This window comes from Schistocerca americana, chromosome 7 (genome assembly GCF_021461395.2).
Source record: "Schistocerca americana isolate TAMUIC-IGC-003095 chromosome 7, iqSchAmer2.1, whole genome shotgun sequence".
NCBI lineage: Eukaryota > Metazoa > Arthropoda > Insecta > Orthoptera > Acrididae > Schistocerca > Schistocerca americana.
The window spans coordinates 289,874,499-289,898,127 of NC_060125.1; the positions used below are offsets into that span (position 1 = coordinate 289,874,499).

At 41.5% G+C, this 23,629-nt stretch overlaps 1 protein-coding gene across 1 annotated transcript in view; it reads right to left on the reverse strand.

The window, feature by feature from the left end:
• Nucleotides 1-6,404, reverse strand: part of LOC124622881 (myrosinase 1-like) — a 62,436-nt gene extending 56,032 nt beyond the window's left edge. The window contains exon 1 of the mRNA XM_047148674.1: nt 6,221-6,404. Coding sequence (XP_047004630.1) covers nt 6,221-6,404 — 184 coding nt within the window. The remainder of the gene's footprint in view (nt 1-6,220) is intronic.
• Nucleotides 6,405-23,629: the final 17,225 nt, after the last annotated feature.

The window sequence follows — 23,629 nt, forward strand, 5'->3', positions numbered from 1 at the left end:
CTGTGATTTTTCAGTATTGTCGAAGACTTCATTCGCTTCACAACTGGAATTCAGTTCTGTGTGGAGATTCTTTGTTGAGAGTAGTTCATTGCTAATAGTACTGCTACAAATTTGGTACAAGGGCGTGAGTAGTCTGCCATTTCATTTTCAGCAGTTGAATACGAGTGTCTGTATTCAGCCAGGACCACTTGCATTGGAAATGAAATGAACGTTTGGCGTCATTGGCCGGGAGGCCCCTTACGGGGCAAGTCCGGCCGCCTTGGTGCAGGTCTTATTACATTCGACGCCACATTGGGCGACCTGCGCGCCGGATGGGGATGTAATTATGATGAAGACAAAACAAAATCGAGTCTCTGAGCGGAGAAAATCCCCAACCCAGCCGGGAATCGAACCCGGGCCCATTAGGACGGCAGTCCGTCACGCTGACCACTCAGCTCTCGGGGCGGACACCACTTGCATTGAAGGATATCAAGATGTCCAAAACACATGTTGAAATGTAGTAGAAGATAGTCTGCAGTTAGAGTCTCAAAAAAGAGCTGACATTTATTCTAACACGAATTAGAATATTTGTGAAAGATGGGCCTGCATTTGTGAATTTTGACCAAAATGCGCTTATTTAAATCCGGCAGTGCTTAGACCATTTTTTTAAAAATGTAGCTTATTCGGGGCGGGGTGCACTCAGCCTCGTGATGCCAATTGAGGAGCTACTCGACCGAATAGTAGCGGCTCCGGTCAAAGAAAACCATCGTAACGACTGGGAGAGCGCTGTGCTGACCACACGCCCCTCCTATCCGCATACTCAACTGAGGTTGACACGGCGGTCGGATGGTCCCGATAGGCCACTTGTGGCCTGAAGACGGAGTGCATTTATTCGGGGCGGTGACTTGTTGAAGTATGTAACCAGTGAGTCCACCACTTCACATCAGAAAGGAAACAAAATCTCGAAGCTGTAGCTGGAAGCCATGGCCTTGCATCAAAAAATGCGATTTCATCTGCCTTAGAAGATACGACCAGAATTTCTGCCATACAGAAGGGATTCTTCATATCAGTTACCTCGAAGAGGATGAAACTTTCCAAGGTCTGATGATAAGATAAATGGAAAAAATACGTGGTGAGACTGAACTGAAAAATAAAATGAGAACATCTTTCTTCAGAAAGCTGAGCCCGGCAGGATCATTAGAGATAGTACCTATCGGATTATCCAGCTAACAGTAAGATTTGACACCCGCCACCAAGTAAAGTGGTTCATAGTTTGAAAAGATTTGAATTTCGATAAAGTTTACTTGCACATGTATGTATAACAGAGCTACAAAAACGAAATTCGTGTATGACAGCTTCTCGCTTCAAAAGTCCTAGAGTTGGCTGATCTGTAACCTGATTTTATGTTTTTAGTTTATGAAAAACAGCTATTCGCTGTAAGGTGGGGAGCTTGTCCCCTTGGTTTCGAATGTTATCTTAGCGCTGAAAAGAAGTTGCAGACCTTGTTATTGAATCATAAAAATCCGTTTCTAACATTTATGACATCACAGACTACTGACAGAAAACATTAGGAACAGCGATGAAAAACTACGAAAATGATGCTTTTGTCAGTAAAGGTTGCAAGAGTCTCGCGCTATGTACCCCTGCAACCACATTCGCACATTGTATTCCTCTTCCACGTTATTCAGTTCTCGATATTTTTGACCCTCTACTGGGATTACCTTCAGGGTTCCACTGGTCTTCCAAAGAATCTACTGTCAATGACAACACCCACGAAAGCTGACAGATTTATGAAAAGAAATAAAAAAAAATAGCATCTCCGTGGTTCATCACGCTTACACCGTGCGCCAGTGTCTCTAGACTTGGTAATGGCCTCAATTCTTCAGGTATGTCATATGCGGCTGAAGCTACTCATTGATGATTAGATTCCTTAGAGTTACCAGATAATCCCAGACATCTTTGTGGGATTCAGACCAGCAGCGTTACATGCAAATGATACAAAACTTCTCGTAAACTTTGGACAGTCTGCACTCAAAAATGAAAAAATCGGGCAATTTCAGTCATGGGTTCACTGACGCATCCTTTCTTTGAAACTGCCACGCTCAGTCGAGATCAAACATGGAACTTATGAGTGCATGGATGATGTCACCTTGGAAGACGGGAGTATCCCAGAGTACAGCTCATTATGGAGATGTACAGGAAAGGTTACGGCAGCGAGATTGTTAAAGAGTACATGCTGGATAATTTTTACGGTAACCTGAGTGAATGACTCAAGTCATGGTAGGAATACCCTTCGAAGGACCACGTTCACCCTGAACCACACCCTCTACACATTTCGGAATAAACGCATGTTTTGGTCGTCTGTGCACTTGACGCTTTCCATCATTTGAAAAGATGAAAAATCGAGACTCATTCGACCACACTACACGTCTCCAATCAGTTACTATTCTGTCTCTGTGTTGACTGTCCCACTGCACACATGGAGCTTTATGTGATGCGTTGAACAATGGCGTTTTGCGACGTAGCAGGCTCCAACTTTCGCTTAAACGCATTTCCGTTCGAAATGTTCGCTCAGAAACCGGTTGATAAGCACCTGGATTAGCTGAGAGCAGCATTCCCTGACACAGGACTCTGTTTCCTGTCGGTTGGGGTCTTTTTACAGTCACCGTTCATACGTAGCATTACATGCAAACGGTTCATCACTTCTTGTAGACACGCGTGACAGTCTGCATTCAAACACAAAAAAATCCGGGAACTTCAGTCACGGGTTCACAGGCACATTTGTTTCTTCGAAACTGTTACTCTCGATCCGGGCATGCGATCTGCACATGTAAGGCAGGCGCAGACTGGATCGTAACCTATCCCCCTTTCGCGGGCAGGTGCTCTACTGAGTCGATTGTTCAAGCACGACTCATGAGCCGCCCAGTACCTCTCTCTTACTTTGCAATCTTTTTTTAAGGTTTTCTCCTACATGGCTTGCAATACTAGCACTCCCAGAAGATACTGCGGAAATGACTTTCACATATTTTAGGGGATTGTTTTCAGACTGACTTTAACTTTGCAACAGAGTGTGCTGAGTATGGTTGGATATTTCAGCACGTCAAGCAATTTCCCGCCAGTCACAGTAAGCCACGCAGTTTTAATGTCCTTGGCACTTTAAGACTCATGCATATCCCGCCCTATACTGGAAGTTTAGTCTGGGGACAACACCATCTGATCAGTAGTATTTGGACACCCCTATGTAATGCGAAAAATAATAGGAGATGTCACGAGAGAGAGACCTGCCAGCATGTAAAGAAGCGTTAACAACAGAGTGGCTCTGTCAGGAGAGCTCAGTGATTTGGAACGTGGATTGAATAACAAATCCATCTCAGACATTTCATCCCACAGCGGACCTCATGCACTGACAGTAGAGCATTGCGGAGCGTGGTTGTAAGAATCGCATTAAATCAGTGAAAGTAATCACTCTCGAGTTTTAATGTACCATCCGCATTCCAAATTGCACAACGACCGTTCTTATGGATTAAAGGGATACAACAGCGCCTCACAAAAGCCACACATTTCTGCACTCAGTACTGCGCGATGCTTAGGTGGTGCAAACATCGACGCCACTAAACTGTGGATGACTGGAAACGACTGACCTGGAGTGTTGAATAGCCGTTATACCCTGTGGAGGTCCGTTGTAAGAGTGAGGGTATGGCGATTGCCTGGAGGACTTTACCTACCATGATCTGCACTGGCAGCAGTAAAGTACGGAGGAGGTGGTGTTACGGTGTGGGAACGTATTCGTGGGTAGTGTGTGGTCCGCCTCTGGTGCTTAAGAAAACGCCAAATGCAGAAGAATACGAATACTTTTCACAGCATTGTATACTGCGGACAGTAGAGGAACATTTAGGACGCAATCGGGATGACGACGGTTCAATCCCGCGTCCGGCCATCCTGATTTCGTTTTTCGTGATTTCCCTAAATCGCTCAAGACAAATGCCGGGATGGTTCCTTTGAAAGGGCGCGGCCTATTTCCTTCCCCCTCCTTCCCTAATCCGATGAGACCGATGACCTCGCTGTCTGACCAACAGTTAGGAGACAATGTTTACGTTACGTGACAACGTTTCGTCATAAAGCAGCATCTGCGAGACAATGAATTGTAGATAATGACGTTCCTGAAATTTAGTGGCATCAACCCAAGGGAATGAGTAGTAATTTCGACTTCACTCTAGACGCTAGCGTCCAGAACCACCACCCTCTCTGGTTTCGGCTCTTTACTCCGAAGTTATTCAGACATCTCATTGAAAGTGTCCCCAGTATTGTTGCCTGGATACCTTTTATTTACATATTTAACCTGATGCGGTGAAGGTCATCAGGCCTTCTCCTACATCGGACTATTGTTTCACACGTACAATATCTTTTCTACATCACAGTTCCCTAAGAAATACAATTTTAATATAAAAACAATATTAAAATGATACGAGTGTCTGAAGTGGCAATGTGAGTAAACAGTATTACGAACTAATAAAGTTAGTTCCGGCAGTACTTGTAGTACTGGAGCTAGTACCACCAATTATGATAATAGTATAATAATAACAATGATGTCAATAATAACAATAATAACAATAATGATAGTGCAAAAAAATGAATTTATAGATGTACAGGTAGATGATTTCTGTTGTGGCGAGTACTGCGGTAAGGAAATTTAAGGAGACTGCGCCACTGAAGATTACTAGGGAAAGAGGAAGATCTGGTTGGAAAAAGGATGTGCAAGGGTTATGAGCGGGTACAGGAAGAATGGTAACCCGTATTGTTACTTCAGTAGATATGCCACTAATTGTCTTTTGAAGGTGGAGATATTATTCAGTCCACTAATATGATGCGAGGAGACATTCCAGAGTCAAGTTCCTGGCAATGCCAAGAACTTCGAGAAAGTGACTGAACGATGGAACGGGACATAACGGATAGTGCTGTGATGGGAACGGGTATTTCTGCCATGTCGATAAGACCGAAGAGAGATATGAGAAACAGTGTACGTTCCGAAGACGGTGGAGAAGACAGCGGTCGTGTATATGTCTGTGTCTGCACACAGACTAGCTGTGCATATGATGGTGAAATAAAATCAAAGAGTCGAACATTAAAGATATAGCGAACACAGCCATTTATAAATAGTTCCAGGCGCAGCGAACTTTCCTGACAAAGGCATTGCAGGGTAACATCGCTGAGATCAATAATTGGAAGTATAATTATTTGTAGAAATTTCTTTCACAGATCAACAAGGATTAGTTTTTTATATTTCTTTAAGGCTTGGAGAGATGGTGATGCCTTCTTGCACATTGTAGTTGTGTGCTTAGTCCGATTCAATGGTCCACTCGCATTACTGCTGCTAGATTCTTTGCTGAAGGAGAGGAGTTGGTATTTGTCCCATTTACGATTAACGATGGTAGGAATTACTGGTAAATCTGGCTAATGAGACTAGAATATTAAAATTCATGGCAAAACCTTCAGCTGTTATTTATTTTGCCCAATTAGCTGATAGTTTCGGTCAATGGCCGTTATCAAGCTTAGGAGGTAGGAGAGGGCCTGATGACTTTCACAGCATCAGGTTAAATATTTAAATAAAAGCTATCCAGGCACCGGTAGGAAAGTTACACCATGATTTGAACAAAAGTAATTTGCTCTTTTAAGGCCAGCCTAGCAAGTAAACAATTTCTCACAATAATAACTCTGTACGATGGTTTTCTTTAAGAAGCATGTCCTCATCGACAGCTAATAAGACACTCAGTGACCAGTGAGTGTCTCTAGATATAGTTTGAGCTATACCCTGTGCCCATTGTGATTGTGCAGACAGATCGGTATTAAGATTCTCAATATCTTTCTCCAGATTTATTGGTTTTGCTCGAAGATTCAATTGGATGCCATCAACGTACATTGCAGTAGGACAAAATTGAAGACTCATCATTTACATACAACGAAAAGAGCAGAGGACCTAACAGCGAGCCCTGGGGGACGCCTGATACCTTTGCTCATATATATACCTTTGATCATATATATATAACCACCGATAACTATGACGTCAACAGTGGAGAGTCGCGTGACCTCTCAGCATAAGGTCTACACTCTATCTCCAAGGAGCCCACTGTTCTCTTATGTGGGGATAACTTATTCATACAGTGGTGTAAGTTGCAACACCACTGAGAATCATTATTGGTGCGAAATGCCGCGTGAAGCCGTGGGCTAACTAGTGGCCACTCACCGTCCTCGTTCCAGGCACCCTCGATCTGGTAAGCTGCCGTAGCTGCGCCGAACATGAAGCCGTCGGGGAACGTGTTGACCGCGTCTGCCCGCTTGATGCGGATGGCCGACCGGTTGCCCACGGCGGCCGCTTGGGCCACCACGAGCCCGGCGGCGAGCAGCAGCAGAGTCCTCGTCGGCACCATCGCTCTCTTTGCCCGGAAGCCCCAGTGCGCTTATTCCTGCATCGGCTACCGTTTATAGCTGGTGGCAACCACAGATTTCCCGATAACCCTGGCAGCGGCGATTGGTCCAGCGCTATCTAATTATAGGTTGTAGCGTCCGCATGCTCACTCTGACAACCGTATCTCTAGCTATTCATCTTTTGACTAAATCCCATTAATCCTATTTGTGTGTACGTGGTGGTTAGGGGCGGAGAAAAGGCGGCTTTGTAAGTAATTTCTTTTTACTTAGTGCGTGCGTTTTCCAGTTGTATCCCTATGTACAAAAAATACATGGAAGATCTTCGTCCCCGCCCTGGTGTATAACACATATACACACCAATTTACGAAACCAGCTACAGTTAACGTGTTCTCACAACAAATAGGTGGGAAAATTTGCGAGACATATTACAAGAACGTAGCTAACAAAAGTTAGCGAACCAGTGTGGACAGCAGAAATAACAGAGGAATAAATAGTTGCGGTAAGAATTGTGCTGGGCAATATGTTAGTAGGTTGATTTGGGTGGAGGGACGAAACAATGAGGTCATCCGTTCCACTGGATTAGGGAAGGAAATCACCGTGCCGTTTCAAGGGAAGCATCATGGCATTTTCCTGAAGCGATTTAGGGAAATCTTGGAAAATCTAAATCCGGATGGCCGGAGGCGGGTTTGAACCGTCGTCATCCCCAATGCGAGTCCTAACATGTATGAACAGGTGAAATACCCTCACATTTCAGGAACGTAATAATTCAAATCCCTAAACAATCAGGTGGTGACAGATGAGAACATTACCTAGCTATCACTTTGATAAATCATGGCTGCAAAATACTGGCACGAATTCCTTGCATAAGAATGGGAAAACTGGTAGAAGCCGACCTCTGGAAAGATCAGTTTGGTTTCTGGACAAAAGGGAGGGAAACATGACACAACACTGTCTCGGAGACTTAAATAAAGGTTAAGGAAAGGAAAACCTACATTTATACCATTTGTAGACTTAGAGAAAGTTTTTAACAATGTTGACTGGCGTACTCCCTTCGAAATCCTGGAAGTATCAGGCTTAAATACAGGAAGCGAAAGGCTGTTTACAACTTTCACAGAAACCAGACGACAGTTATGTGAGTCAAGGGGCATGAAAGGGAAGCAGTGGTTGAAAAAGGAGTGTGGCAGCAGTAAAGCCGTAAAGGAAAACAATGGAAAATTTGAAGAAGGAATTAACGTTCATAGAGAAGAAATAAAAACTCTGAGTTTAGCCGATGGCATTGTAATTCTGTCAGAGACAGAAAAGGACCTGAAAGGGCAGTTGAACAGATTGTCTTGAAAGGAGTATATGAGAGCAAATCGAAAATACTGAAATGTGATCGAATATTTCAGGTGATGTTGAGGGAGTTAGATTAAGAAAAAGTTGTAAATGAGTTTTATTATTTGGACAGCAAAGCCACTGACGAAGTACAGAGGATATAAAACGTAGACTGGCAATCACAAGAAAAGCATTTCTGAAGAAAAGAAGTTTATTAACTTCGAATATAGATATTGTAGGAAGTCTTTTCTAAAGGCATTTGTATGGCGTGTAGCCATCAAACTGAAACATGATAAACAGATTAAAAAAGAAGAGAACAGAGACCTTTGGAACGTTGGGGTACAGAAGAATGCTGAATTTTAGATAGTAGATCGCTTTACTAATGAGAAGGCACTGAAAAGAAATTTGTGGTTAAACTTGACTAAAAGAATGAATCGGTTGATAGGACACTTTCTGATACATCAAGGGGTCACGAAGTGAAGTGAATCTCAGAGGGCCAGGGATGAAAACAGTAGAGGGAGGCCAAGACATGAGAGGTCAATAGATGAATACATTTAGCAGATTCAGAAGGATGTAGGGTGCAGTAGTTATTCGGAGATGAAGGGACTTGCATAGGACGTAGTAGCATGGAGAGTTGCATCAAACCAGCCTTAAGATTGAAGACCAAGACAACAACAACGAAGATAGTCTGACATTAACATACTACAGAAATATCCAAACACCAATAGTTTCATTTTAGGCTCAACATTTCATTTAATATACTATACAGGGTTATCCCGTTACGATGCTCCAAACTTTCAGGTACTGGATGGTTGTAATTTAAGTGCAGCTACTCACAGAGGTCCAGTGTGGACTGTTATTATCACATGGCAACGAAACTTGGTTTAAATTCTAATGCTTTAATGCCGAATTGGTTTACACTGGGGAAAACTAATTCCAATTTTGGCCACCAGGTGCAAATCGTTAGGAGCTTTATAGCCAGGGTCCTCCAAACAGTTCGGCATTTTGACGGTATAACGAGCCAATTGGATATACTCGTAATTTGGCGTAATATCTCTCAAGAGGGCAACCAACAGCTTTATCAATCAGTGCCAAGCCGATTAACTGCTTCCGTAAGGACCAGAGACGGATCGTCGCGTTATTGACTTTCTCAGTTTGTGGAGCTCTTTCTCTTGAATAAATCATCCAATTTTTCTGAAACTGTTATCATTTGTTTGTCTGTACATGTACATCACATCTGCCGAGTTCCGTCTCATTCGGTTAATTCCTTCGTGCTGCTACTTTCGTTTTGTCTCTGTGCGTGTTTGCTCAATGAAATTCGACATAGTTAACCTGGAGCACTCGATCTTTTTGAAACACACTACATATGTTCACAAGTGTATAGATTGCGTTTGGCAGATAAATTACACATAAGAGATTTTATTTCGAGATATTATTTCTAAGGATTCATCTTAAGAACTAAAGACTAATTTTCTTGTTAGAGAAAGTAAAAGTCAAGTCATCATAAAGAGTTCATTGTGGTCTTTGATTGACTGTTGTCATTTTAAGTGACTTAAGGATCATTAATTACCTTTTTGCGAAACTGACAAGTCTTTATCAAGCATTTGTTTTGGTCGATGTAAGTGACTGCTTGTTTTCCTTTCGCAACAAGAAAAATTCTATGCTGGATCATTAGAGACAAAGCTGTTAGCTGTAATATTTCGACCAAACAAGATTAATATGTTTGTTAATAAAAGAGATTCTTACATTCGGTCTTATTTCTGTGAGGCCACCATAACGAACAAAGGACTTACCAAAAAAATAACAATACCAAGATTTACACAAGCTAATGTACGTCCTAATACCTAATACCTTTTGAGAAACAGCTTGAATGTACCTAAACGTCCGCAAATATTTTCTTTGGAATTAAATGAGTCCACAGTCGAAGATCAAACAACGTCCCATCCATGAGATGCAGCCTCCCCTTCAGTAATTCCTTGATTTGCAAGATGACACAAGGGCAGTATTACTTTGTATAGGTGACTTGCTGCAGCTGTACACACCTGATGGTTATAAAAATGCTTTTATTCAGGCACAAGGGAATTTTATTAATCTGATCAGGGATCCGGAATATCCTCAAAATAAGACAGAACTTATGACGTCAAAACAGTGGAAGTGTCTGTGATACTATCCGTATGTCTCAATAGAAGTAAGGGACTCGACAAATTCTTGTACATTAAAGGTATCCTCGCGTACTACATGGGCACAGATGATCTGGAGGTTGCGCTGAATATGATGCACAGTCTTGCCAGTGGTGACTGTTCATCGACACTACGCCTCGGAGTAGAAACTTTATGCACCATGGTAACAAGTTTCCTTTCATTCCTATTACGTATGTTAACGACAAAAAAAGGGACATTTACAGTTATGAAAAACATTCTGATACAAGTACGTTGCTTCAGTTCAAATGATAGAGCACAGCAATCAGTCATCTTTCCCTTGCAGGTTTTATTTGGCAAATCTAGATTTTTGGTAGCCCCTATCCATTATCAATGCATTTCGTAGTGTCAATGCGTGTTGCTGTACGTTAGTCCTCCGATGTTCGTGCTTCTGACAGAAGCCTGAAGCCCGAAGAACAGGTGACTGACGTAGTAAAACATGATACTATGAAATACATTAATAATAGCTAGGCACTACCAGAAATCTAGATTTGCCGAATAAAACCTGCAAGGAAAAGATGACTGATTGCTGTGCTCTATCATTTGAAAGTCATAAAACAGTCGTTGAGTGCACCCACGTTCCTAATGGAAGGTAACCTGATATGCTGTTTCAAATAGCAAGGGACAATTGTGAGGATTTTTCAAGTTACAGTAATATTACGGCTACAGCTGGGCTGTTGTTCCCAAAGTTTTCCCTCGACACAGTATATAAGAACGGGGCTTACGAAGACTATTATAAAAGTTTTATATCTAAATTCACATCCGTCACAAGTACCGCGGCTCAGCGTCGATGAAGCATGTGTATTTATCAGTTCACAGATCAGATAACTTTCTAAAGACGTTCAGTTGGAATTAGTGTTAAATGGAAAGGTGAAAATAACGTGTAAATCCTTTAAGAATGTTTTCTGAGAAACTCCGATAGAGAAAATTTCAAGCAACTTGTAGATGATTTGATGCAACTGTATCAACAGCTGCAATGTAATACTTGCAGATTTCCTAATAATAAACAAGTCTGCAGGCTTTCGTGATCTTTGTCCATTGCGGTAGGACCTTGTACAGCACTAGACATCTGTCAGTATTTTCCACAGAATTGTTCTAGTTTCCCCAGACGGCTCAGTGTACAGTCGTGCTCAAAAGTATCCGAACGACCTGAATTGCATTTTGCCTGATTCACATGCAACCCACATAAAGCAGCTGTCTAGCAGGTCCTCTAATCGCTCTTTGGTACAGTCGTTTGACTATTGAAAATTGCTCCAACAAGTCACCACTGGAAAACTCGGATCTGTATCGCAATAATTCAAGATGTAATACCACGATACTACAAATATCAGGGAACACCTTATCACAGATAACACTGTCCTTAAGGTTTGTAAGCTCACATTTATTGCAATAAATGACATACCTGAAATGTTACCACTCTCATTATTACGTCAGATAGGTAATGCACGTAGTAAGTTCGTCGTGTTCATGATTTCCTCTTCAAAGTAACATACTGTACTTGTTATTTAACACAAAATGACATTAAAAATTCAAGTTATTCACGAGCCGCTAGAAGAGAATACGTATGAACTTCAAATGACACGACGAACCGTCTCGTTCTGCATTTGGATTCAAACCCAGGTCATGCAGACTAACGTTTCGTGACTGAGGGAAACTAACAGTCATTCCTGACTAGGCATACAGAGAGTGACATACCTGACAGTATCAGTTAGCAAATATCAACTTTAAATTACATAATGTAAACATTTTTAACGGACGCGAATTCCTACCCAGCATCTATTGTCCCTGTTAACGAACTACGAGAGATGTTAAATATTGCTTCTTCACAAGTAACTTACTTGAAATGCCGTGATTTAAAGCTTTGTGTTGGACAGGGATTCGAACCCAGAACCTAATTGGATTGTTATCGAAGCACAATCAACTGTGACATCTCGGATTTTCTCGGCAGTAGCTACATGTTTTAACTGAAATGACGAGACGAAACATTAATTTTTACCTTCTCAGGACTCCAACCCGGAACCTATCGCTGTTATATTCTACAGAAAACGAACGTTAAATATGGGTTTGTTACATCAGCAGCGGCATGTGACCATGTTTGAATTAGAAATAATGTGACGAAGTGTTCAGTGCTGACTGGGAACCGAACCCCACACATACCGTTGTTGACTACACACAAAGAGACATCAGCTACAGAATTTTCCTCCACTAACAGCTCGGAATAACATCCTTGAACTTACAGTGATCTCTCAAATGGTTCTGTGTCTCACTGGGGGTAAATAATGTCAGATATCGTTAGTGTTGACAACAAATGAAAATGCATTAAACATTGAAATTATTGTCCACAAGCAGATAGTTGTTCTCATGCTAGAGCTTGATAATACATAATGAAAACTTTAGTGCCGGGCCAGCATTCCAACCCATTCACGCGCAATATGTGGAGATGTTGAGGAATCTGCAGTTTTGAACAAACAACAAATTGTAGTCCAGCTGTATTGTCACGACGGGATCAAATTCCGCGTTAAGGGCGGTCTGAGTAGCATTCCAAGTTCAGAACCAATTTTATCGACATACAGAAGCTCAAATAAAAGATGGAATAGGGGTCCTGTGACCCGACATAGCGTTTGTTTCGTCACTAGATATAAATAACTAGCATAAGAAAGGTTGCTGGTGATAGAATTCCCACATTTCGCCACTCCGGACTTCATTGTGGTTCAACCTAACGTCTACTTGGTAGAGAAGGAATATCATGTTTAATGTGAATTTCAGACCACAATGCCATTATACCATCTTCACTTGGCGTAGCCAGAAGGGAATAGAATCTGTCTCTCCCCATTAAAAATTATGGGCAGAAATTGGAATCGAACGCGGACCCTCATCTTAGGACCGTATGATCAATCCAGCAGACCACGAAATCATCTCCTGTATGACTCATTTTTCTATCATAACACTGTTGCGGCACAATCGATGAGAATTCTGACACACAGGCCCCCTGTAGTGGTTTGCAGCATTTTCAGTACATTCATTTACTTAATTGACCGAATCGCCACGAACTAGCTGCCTCGGCTACCCACTCCATACATTCGACTCTATTTTGTCATCACCGAAATAAAATCATGTAACTGCCACCTACACAGAACTGCCAACAGTTTAGGATGCAGGAATATAAATAGAATGTGTCTCTTTCCATTTGAGCTACTCTATTGAGCAATCTGCTTTTTCAAAATGTCCTGCAGTGCACAAGAAAAGCTGTAACTGTCTGCCTCTGAGAAGTCTAGATCCGGCCATGTGCATTATCTCACAACTGTGGAATGCGGGAATTCTGGAGGAACTGTTGTTGACTTCTGGAAGAGTGTAGCTAGATGACAGCTAGTAGCGTCACGGTGAGTATCACGTACCGTAGTTAAGACGTCGCGAGTTCTATTACATTCGCTGCTACATTTTTTACAATGCAGTTCTGCTGTCTGCTGAAGTTACCAATTTAATAGAAATTTGAACATAATTCCCTTCAATTCTCAACCCAAAATATCAGCTTGTGGAAAAAAGGCTAACGTCTGCGACATTTTGTTCTTTTCAGGTTTAATAGATGGCCAGGCAGCAGATGCATCTCGCAACTTTTGTATTATGTATGAGGAGAGCGCATCATGCCAAAATAGTCAGAAAAGTACTTTCTACATTAGCTGTCGTCTGGTAGTGGCCTTTTATTCTTCTTCAAACCTTGTTTGACAGTTTTAACACAGGACAAATTTTCTATATGCATGTAATCAATAAACTGCATGTGCAATGTCAGACTGTCATAGATAACTTCAGAGAATTGCCATATACCGTTGATGATTATTTTCTCTCTCATGTTTAGTATTTTTTTAACAACACTAAAAGAAACCTTACGAAAATTGTGAACTGTATTATAAGAAATGAAATAAAACTACCCACAATAACCTTATGCCGAAAGTCTGTTTTGATAAAACTGAGTATCTGTACACAAGCGTGCCTCTATCGGCACGATTCAGTAAATTACTACTCACTTAGATTTCGATTTTTTTTCTTTCTTTCTTTTTGGTTTGCAAATGTAGCAATTCATAAATAAAGTTATGTATTCCTAGAGACCCTAAATTTGCTTGTCAGCAGCGGAAAGAGGCGTTACCTGTTGTGCAGCATTGTAAGTTTTCACCATTGCACTATGAGCTGAAAGTATTTTCTTGCGATTTCCTTATCGATGTTTGATATGACTGCTTGTAGCTCTTTCAATGAACGGGTAAAAAAGTTGCATTCAGCGAACATTCAGCGAACCATAACAGACGCTTTTCCAGAGGTCAGCGCGTCACCACACAGATAGCGAAGAGGTATGTGGTGTGCATTCCTCTTACGAGGCCGATAGTGGCTAGAACTCGTAAACCGCTATTCAAAGGACAAGTTCAGTTCCGATTTACAAATGCAACGACTTTGCTGGGCTGAAAACCGTAAATTTACAACCTTTTGTTACACCTCAAGCGATAATAACTTAGATTATTCAATGGAAATGACAGAAAAATCAAGTGAACTTTGAGGCTTTTTTCCGTACACACCAGGAAGTAATTCGTCGATCACAGAGTTGCCAAATATACCTTGCCTTGTTGCCAAATCTCAGTTGCAGTACTAGCAGGAAGAAGACGAACCAATGTGATCCTACAGCGGGCTGGGAAGTGACCATAATTGGCCTCTCAAAGACGCGGCTGCTACTGCCTGGAAAACGTAATGCGTCTGATTCGCATTTCTGTAACCAGGTTTAGGGACTGGAGCGTAGTTACTAATAATACTCAGAACTGAATGAATACTAAGCATCATAAATCAGTAACTGTCTTAGATGTTTTTATATTTCTTTCGTAACTGTACTCAAAACTAAGAAACCCATTCACGGACGTTTTCGTGCCTTACCGATAGTCGAGCACACCAAACAAATAAAAGAAAAAAGAATGTGTGTGTGTGTGTGTGTGTGTGTGTGTGTGTGAGAGAGAGAGAGAGAGAGAGAGAGAGAGAGAGAGAGAGAGAGAGAGAGAAATAAAGATAAAAAAGAATGAGAGAGAGGGTAAAAAATTGTTGTAAAGAAATTGAATATCGGTATGTAAAGAAATCTTTCATTAAAATAACACATACCACATCATTACGAATTGTCTTATTCATGATCTATGTAACAAGTATTAATCCAATCTAATCTAATCATATCATATAGATGTCTAGGCATGAAGAGTCATGAATTACCGAAATTTTCACCAATATCAGTAACCAAATCTAAACTTGAAAATAAAAGACAGGAGTTTTTGTAATAAACCGGGACACCTATCAAGACCATTTCATCCCTGTTAACTAACCACGAAAGATGTCTGTTAACTAAGTAAAATCAAATGTTACGTATCGTTTTTTCTTACCAGCTGCTAGGTGTTTGAATCTAAAATAAGGATACAAATTTTTGTGCCTGAGCCACAATCGAACCGTACTCCTATCGTTCTTCTTTATCGTCCACGAATATAGCTTAAGTATCAACTACTTACTCATCAACAGTAAGATGTATGCGTGTTTGACCAGAAATTGTTGGCAACACATGAGGAGACATTAAAAATACACGTTAATTTTCACTAGCAGGCTGGTGTGCACGTGATAGGGCTTCAAATAAAATTATGAATATTTTTGTACAGGATCAGGAATCGGACCCACATACTTACATGCTTACTTATGGAGGAGACCTAGAGAAGACTGCAATCTTGGAAAAAGGAACGCAATGATTGAACTATATTGTTCCGAGAGATTCAGGTCCTCGAATGAGGAGATACGAATACGAATCATAGTCCAGCACCAAATTTTTCAACGTCTCTAGTTCAATCAAATACAAGTAAAATAAGAGCCCTGTTCCTTTGAATGGCTATCTGTTCATCTAATAAAATAAAAGTTTGTAATGTAAGAAAGTTTACTGGCGACAGTATTTCTATTTACCTCCGCCTACGTCATTTCCAGGACCAAACCGTCTCTGTCCACTTGGGAATGGAGGAACGTGATGTTTAATGCGGATTCTGGATTATTACGTCTCTCTCTTGAGGTTACCAGAGGTAAAGTAAATCTGTTGGTGCCTCTTAAAAGTAAATGCCTGAACCCACGCATTTCACTTGTGATAGTTCGTTCCACCAGACCATCGTGGCCACATTTCCCAGCCCCAGGAGTGTGCTGTAACGGATTATGTGCTTAGCTTACAAAATTAGTCACTGTGCAAAATGCGAGTCTAATAAATGATTAAGTAGAAGCAAGCCACTGACGCGGAGATTATGCTACTCTCACGTCAGCAGGATGCAAAGACTCTTCTAAGCATCATAGCCTGCATGTGAGCCATTTTGAAATTTTCACTAATTCAGGGAATTTCTTAGTTCAAGAAAATCAACAGTGAAGTGTGAAGTTACCCGATAATTCAATTATTACCGTCATTATTACTATCATTTTCTTCATACTGCTGCTGGAACACATGTGCTTGAAGATCATTTAATGCCTTTTGGTCATTATGGAAGAAGTTTCCCAAGAACAGGTTCTTTCCCTGTCTACGGAATCCTTTTCATGTTAATATCAAACTTCAGCAATTACTCGTAGATTGCATTAAAATTAAAGTAATTGATGAAGACGTTACTTGATAACAAAAACGCGCTGCTTTTCTTCATTTACTTGCGCCTAGAAATGGCAGTCGAATACTGTCAAACCATAAGCCTAGGGATCTTACCGCCTTCCGAAATACGTCGCTGTCAGTTCTTCCATATGATTTGGTCGACGTGACCTGTTTCAAGTTGTGTAAGACAGAGAATGATTTAGAAAATCAATTGTTTTCCTTTGCAATAAATAGAAAGATTTTCATTCTAAGCTATCCAAGTTCAAAATTTTCTGAATATTAGTTCAAATTTAATATTCGCTTCTATAATGTAGGAAAGTATTTCACAGTTGCAAAACCCGCATCCGACTCATTGTCCTTACACTTAGTCGCTGACCATAAATTCCAGCTCAGAGTGACACCAGTTTAAGTAACCCAATGTAGCGAAGACTGTTTCCCAGTGCTCTTTCTCATCGGAAAATATGCAATTCACTCATTGGGCTCCGTGAGTACACTGTAACAGTAATTTCCGTGTGTATGCAATACATACGGATTGTAGAATTCAGTGGTGCTCTCTCCTCCACTTCTGTATACAATATGCCTGACCTAAACGGGCCCTTTATCATTACAGGCCCTGGGCGGTGCAACATCATACTGACAACAGTAATGTGCTTATACTGACCACCTCACTGTTCGTTTTACCTGATTTTGTAATCATTTAAGTAAAACAACATGACCTTCCATTGGGAGACATTTCGTCCCCCTTTTCCTCGTGTGAAATTTGTCAGTAAGCTTTTTGCCTTCCAACCAGCGAAATGCGGCAGAGTACTGCCGGTAAACGATTCACAAACCACGATTTAATGCCGTTAAGACGATTTCTTTAAACACTGGCGTAGCTGAAGGAATTTAGTTTCTTCTTAAATCGTCTTACGCAGCAACATTCACAGATATCTCAAATAGGAGAAGCTCTTTATCCAGGTACGAAGAATGTAAAACAAACTTCCCACAGTTCGTGTCAGGTTGATCTTTTCGTCTAATAGCGCTGCGTAAGTATTTTGTCTAAGAAGTATCACAAGTAGTGTTCCTGTAGCTATGGGAATCATTGGTTGAAAAAGAGTTTAACACCAGGGGGTACAGCACTGCTAAATATTCAAAATGATTTTCAACTTAAGTCTGAGTTCATCCACAAACTGAGGCGTATTTATAATATTGAAGCTAGACTGTGAATCCTTGTCTTCCTTGAGTGGGCATCGGAAGGAGGGTAATCCCAAAAGTAATGTCTCCTAAGGAACGCGCAGGTGCCAACGCAAGGCACAAAAGAGAGATTCTTAATTTTAATGCTAATAAGAAACCACAGTAGTAGCTGCATAGCGGCAAAGTGATAGAGAGCTAGAGAACGGATGCGAAGGTCTCAGGTTCAATTCCTCGTTAAGTCCACGATTTTTATGTGCCATTTTACACTTATTTCCCGTCAGGCAGCTTTTGTTGATGTGAAAAATGCCGAGTTGCACTGCGGTCCGAAAACTACGTTTAACTGTTGGTTCCCTTAATAACTGGCTAGGTAAGTCAACTCAAAGGTCGGGGGGAAGCAACGGCATACCACCTCCAACAAGACCGCGCCTATTAAAGCACTGTGGTGTTCAAACTACTCTTCCAACTGATGACTACTTTACTTTCTATGGGTTCTAAAGTTAATGATCTTCGGGTTATTATTAACATTTTTGTGCTTTCATGCTGTAGCTTTGATACCAGTAAAAGTAAGTAACCGGCCGAGCACTGTCACCGGTCGAGTTGTCAAGGTGGCAGACGACGATGCTGTCGACCCCAGTTACAGTCTTGGTCATGGCTATGTTTCAATCGAATACCTCCATGCGACTTTCTGCGTATTTCAAGATATACTTTTATACACTTGGTACGCATCCAAATTGATATCTGATAGCGCTGTATTTATCAGCATGAATCAGATTTGTTTCCCCCTGCAATATATCGGACAATACGTCAGTGCAGCGAGATTTCGTTTGTGTGATGTGCATGGTGTAAGAAATATTTGTGTATTGCTTGCTTCTGTGATAGGTTTCACCCCACTGAATGCGAGCAAGCTCACGAATAGACTGTGTATAACTGGAATTACGCAATAATACACTTAAAAATTGTGATTTTGCATTATGTATCCCAGTGAAAATAACACTTAGCAGGTTATATGCCTACTTGCTTATTATTCGCGCTTCTTGATGCTTTCCTCAAAAAATAAAAAAGAGAGACAGAGAGAGAAAACAGTAATGTATTTCAAATATCAGCTCGGTGACGCCATGTTCGTCTCGTGATGTAAAGCAAGGATAGTTGATAGGTAATATCTCGTTGTACCGGCGATATGTGTGGCTACAGGGTTCTTTCTTTTCTCTCTGCAAACAACCAGAACAGAATTCAGTAACAAAGTGGTAAGAACACCTATGCAGTGGGCCAATTAAACACTCAGCTTTCATAGTTATTTTGTTAATCGTCTGTAATGCAGTAACACCCTTGATTACTGATGAGTTATTACTATCATTTTTATTGTTATTCGTCACCTCGCAACAGCTTCCCTATCACTCGTTGCTGCCGATGCATGTAGCGAATGGATCAGGATAAATGGAATATGGGATGTTTCGTCACAGAGAATATACACATTTATGTCGGCGTCTTGTGTTCAGGGTAATATGAAAATCTCAGTAAGAGAAGACGACAACGGGATGCCGGTGATGCAGGCAATAACACGAAACTATTTCTCTCGACTTAACACCATGACGACAGATAAATTGGCGTCACACTGTGTTTTGATTATAATTAGTTAGCCTTTTTGGGACCTCGTTTTAATACCTCGTGGGAGCAAGCATAATATTTTGCTTTTTGAACACCGAACAATAACACACAAAGATAGTAGATGGAAGGATACAACGAAACAATCAGACTCATGGGTGTGGATGCAATTCATCACTAGAAGACTAAACAAGGGGGAAACATTACGAAAGTAATGAATACCCTGGTTAGTATACATTATTTGTATAGATCTGAAGATGAAAAAGCGCAGATCTGCACAGTGCCCGCATCTGCACTTTAGTTTCTGTCTTAATGGCTATAATTTTTAGTTTATTCTCTTCTGAATTTTCAAATGAATTGATTATTACGTGGTACAGAATAATTAGTTAACTATGTTTCCTACAGCTTACATTCGCACCAACATTTTTCTACATTCTCGTGCAATTCATTAAATTCTGCTTCTATAATCACAAGACTGCACATACATGCAATCGATTTCGAGGTGCAAAGTGTTTGTAGTTGATTTCCAAAGACTTTTTATTGTACTGAAATAATCTTTTGTCACAAAGTAACAAGGTAAGTCTTTTAATCGTATATATTTTGTGGGAAACTGTAATCGTGATGGAAGATTGCACACCTGAATGTTTGACACAACGGGTAGGAGAAAACGCTGCATATTAACCAAACTCCGCGCCTCCTCTCTGTATCTTCCTATGAAACGAGCACGGGATTCTCCTTCTACAACGATACAGAGCTGTTTCCAGCACAGCTGAGAACTGGCAACATCGTCACAAACGTTTGGTAACACTGCGACAGTGCAATCACTTCCGCGTGTGGTACTGAATTGACTCGCTAAATGTACTTGATATTCCCTTTCCATTTGAATGACTCGTGCTATATAATCCTCATATAATCTAAGACACTGAGACAGAAAATTCAGTTTCTTGGCTAAAGAAATGCTATTCTTCACATAAGTGAGAACTTTTATTACCTTTCACGATGCAATATGAGGCAGAGCGACAAACACCATGATTAGAGTGGCGTGCTGTTAGCAGTGTGTCCGTAGTCCCTTGGTACCGCCCATACCTCGTGTCGCAACGGCTCAATGAGTCGTCAGTCCAAACAGTGGTACGGGACAGCGGGTGCGAGATTTTTTCTGATTTATTTTATGGGGCTGCGAATTTCCAGAAAAATTGTGTAACTAAATCAAGAGAAAACCTTTACACATCAAAATTCTTGGTAGCTCGACACAAGTAAGTTGTATTACGGTATATCGATAATTTTTACTTATGGACCGTCTGACAGCAACTGAATAAAACACAAATTTAGTGTCATACGCGTATCGCCTTTATTTTCTGCAAGGCATCATTTTATTGTATACGTGTGTGTAAAGGCCTTCCGATGCCCACTCAAGGAAGACAAGGATTCACAGTCTAGCTTCAATATTATAAATACGCCTCAGTTTGTGGATGAACTCAGACTTAGGTTGAAAATCATTTTGAATATTTAGCAGTGCTGTACCCCCTGGTGTTAAACTCTTTTTCAACCAATGATTCCCATAGCTACAGGAACACTACTTGTGATACTTCTTAGACAAAATACTTACGCAGTGCTATTAGACGAAAAGATCAACCTGACACGAACTGTGGGAAGTTTGTTTTACATTCTTCGTACCTGGATAAAGAGCTTCTCCTATTTGAGATATCTGTGAATGTTGCTGCATAAGACGATTTAAGAAGAAACTAAATTCCTTCAGCTACGCCAATGTTTAAAGAAATCGTCTTAACGGCATTAAATCGTGGTTTGTGAATCGTTTACCGGCAGTACTCTGCCGCATTTCGCTGGTTGGAAGGCAAAAAGCTTACTAACAAATTTCACACGAGGAAAAGGGGGACGAAATGTCTCCCAATGGAAGTTCATGTTGTTTTACTTAAATGATTACAAAATCAGGTAAAACGAACAGTGAGGTGGTCAGTATAAGCACATTACTGTTGTCAGTATGATGTTGCACCGCCCAGGGCCTGTAATGATAAAGGGCCCGTTTAGGTCAGGCATATTGTATACAGAAGTGGAGGAGAGAGCACCACTGAATTCTACAATCCGTATGCATTGCATACACACGGAAATTACTGTTACAGTGTACTCATGGAGCCCAATGAGTGAATTGCATATTTTCCGATGAGAAAGAGCACTGGGAAACAGTCTTCGCTACATTGGGTTACTTAAACTGGTGTCACTCTGAGCTGGAATTTATGGTCAGCGACTAAGTGTAAGGACAATGAGTCGGATGCGGGTTTTGCAACTGTGAAATACTTTCCTACATTATAGAAGCGAATATTAAATTTGAGCTAATATTCAGAAAATTTTGAACTTGGATAGCTTAGAATGAAAATCTTTCTGTTTATTGCAAAGGAAAACAATTGATTTTCTAAATCATTCTCTGTCATACACAACTTGAAACAGGTCACGTCGACCAAATCATATGGAAGAACTGACAGCGACTTATTTCGGAAGGCGGTAAGATCCCTTGGCTTATGGTTTGACAGTATTCGACTGCCATTTCTAGGCGCAAGTAAATGAAGAAAAGCAGCGCGTTTTTGTTATCAAGTAACGTCTTCATCAATTACTTTAATTTTAATGCAATCTACGAGTAATTGCTGAAGTTTGATATTAACATGAAAAGGATTTCGTAGACAGGGAAAGAACCTGTTCTTGGGAAACTTCTTCCATAATGACCAAAAGGCATTAAATGATCTTCAAGCACATGTGTTCCAGCAGCAGTATGAAGAAAATGAATAGTAATAATGACGGTAATAATTGAATTATCGGGTAACTTCACACTTCACTGTTGATTTTCTCGAACTAAGAAATTCCCTGAATTAGTGAAAATTTCAAAATGGTTTCACATCGAGGCTATGATGCTTAGAAGAGTCTTTGCATCCTGCTGACGTGAGAACAGCATAATCTCCGTGTCAGTGGCTTGCTTCTACTTAATCATTTATTAGACTCGCATTTTGCACAGTGACTAATTTTGTAAGCTAAGCACATAATCCGTTACAGCACACTCCTGGGGCTGGGAAATGTGGCCACGATGGTCTGGTGGAACGAACTATCACAAGTGAAATGCGTGGGTTCAGGCATTTACTTTTAAGAGGCACCAACAGATTTACTTTACCTCTGGTAACCTCAAGAGAGAGACGTAATAATCCAGAATCCGCATTAAACATCACGTTCCTCCATTCCCAAGTGGACAGAGACGGTTTGGTCCTGGAAATGACGTAGGCGGAGGTCATTGTAAATACACTCCTGGAAATTGAAATAAGAACACCGTGAATTCATTGTCCCAGGAAGGGGAAACTTTATTGACTCATTCCTGGGCTCAGATACATCATATGATCACACTGACAGAACCACAGGCACATAGACACAGGCAACAGAGCATGCACAATGTCGGCATTAGTACAGTGTATATCCACCTTTCGCAGCAATGCAGGCTGCTATTCTCCCATGGAGACGATCGTAGAGATGCTGGATGTAGTCCTGTGGAACGGCTTGCCATGCCATTTCCACCTGGCGCCTCAGTTGGACCAGCGTTCGTGCTGGACGTGCAGACCGCGTGAGACGACGCTTCATCCAGTCCCAAACATGCTCAATGGGGGACAGATCCGGAGATCTTGCTGGCCAAGGTAGTTGACTTACACCTTCTAGAGCACGTTGGGTGGCACGGGATACATGCGGACGTGCATTGTCCTGTTGGAACTGCAAGTTCCCTTGCCGGTCTAGGAATGGTAGAACGATGGGTTCGATGACGGTTTGGATGTACCGTGCACTATTCAGTGTCCCCTCGACAATCACCAGTGGTGTACGGCCAGTGTAGGAGATCGCTCCCCACACCATGATGCCGGGTGTTGGCCCTGTGTCCCTCGGTCGTATGCAGTCCTGATTGTGGCGCTCGCCTGCACGGCGCCAAACACGCATACGACCATCATTGGCACCAAGGCAGAAGCGACTCTCATCGCTGAAGTTGACACGTCTCCATTCGTCCCTCCATTCACGCCTGTCGCGACACCACTGGAGGCGGGCTGCACGATGTTGGGGCGTGAGCGGAAGACGGCCTAACGGTGTGCGGGACCGTAGCCCAGATTCATGGAGACGGTTGCGAATGGTCCTCGCTGATACCCCAGTAGCAACAGTGTCCCTAATTTGCTGGGAAGTGGCGGTGCGGTCCCCTACGGCACTGCGTAGGATCCTACGGTCTTGGCGTGCATCTGTGCGTCGCTGCGGTCCGGTCCCAGGTCGACGGGCACGTGCACCTTCCGCC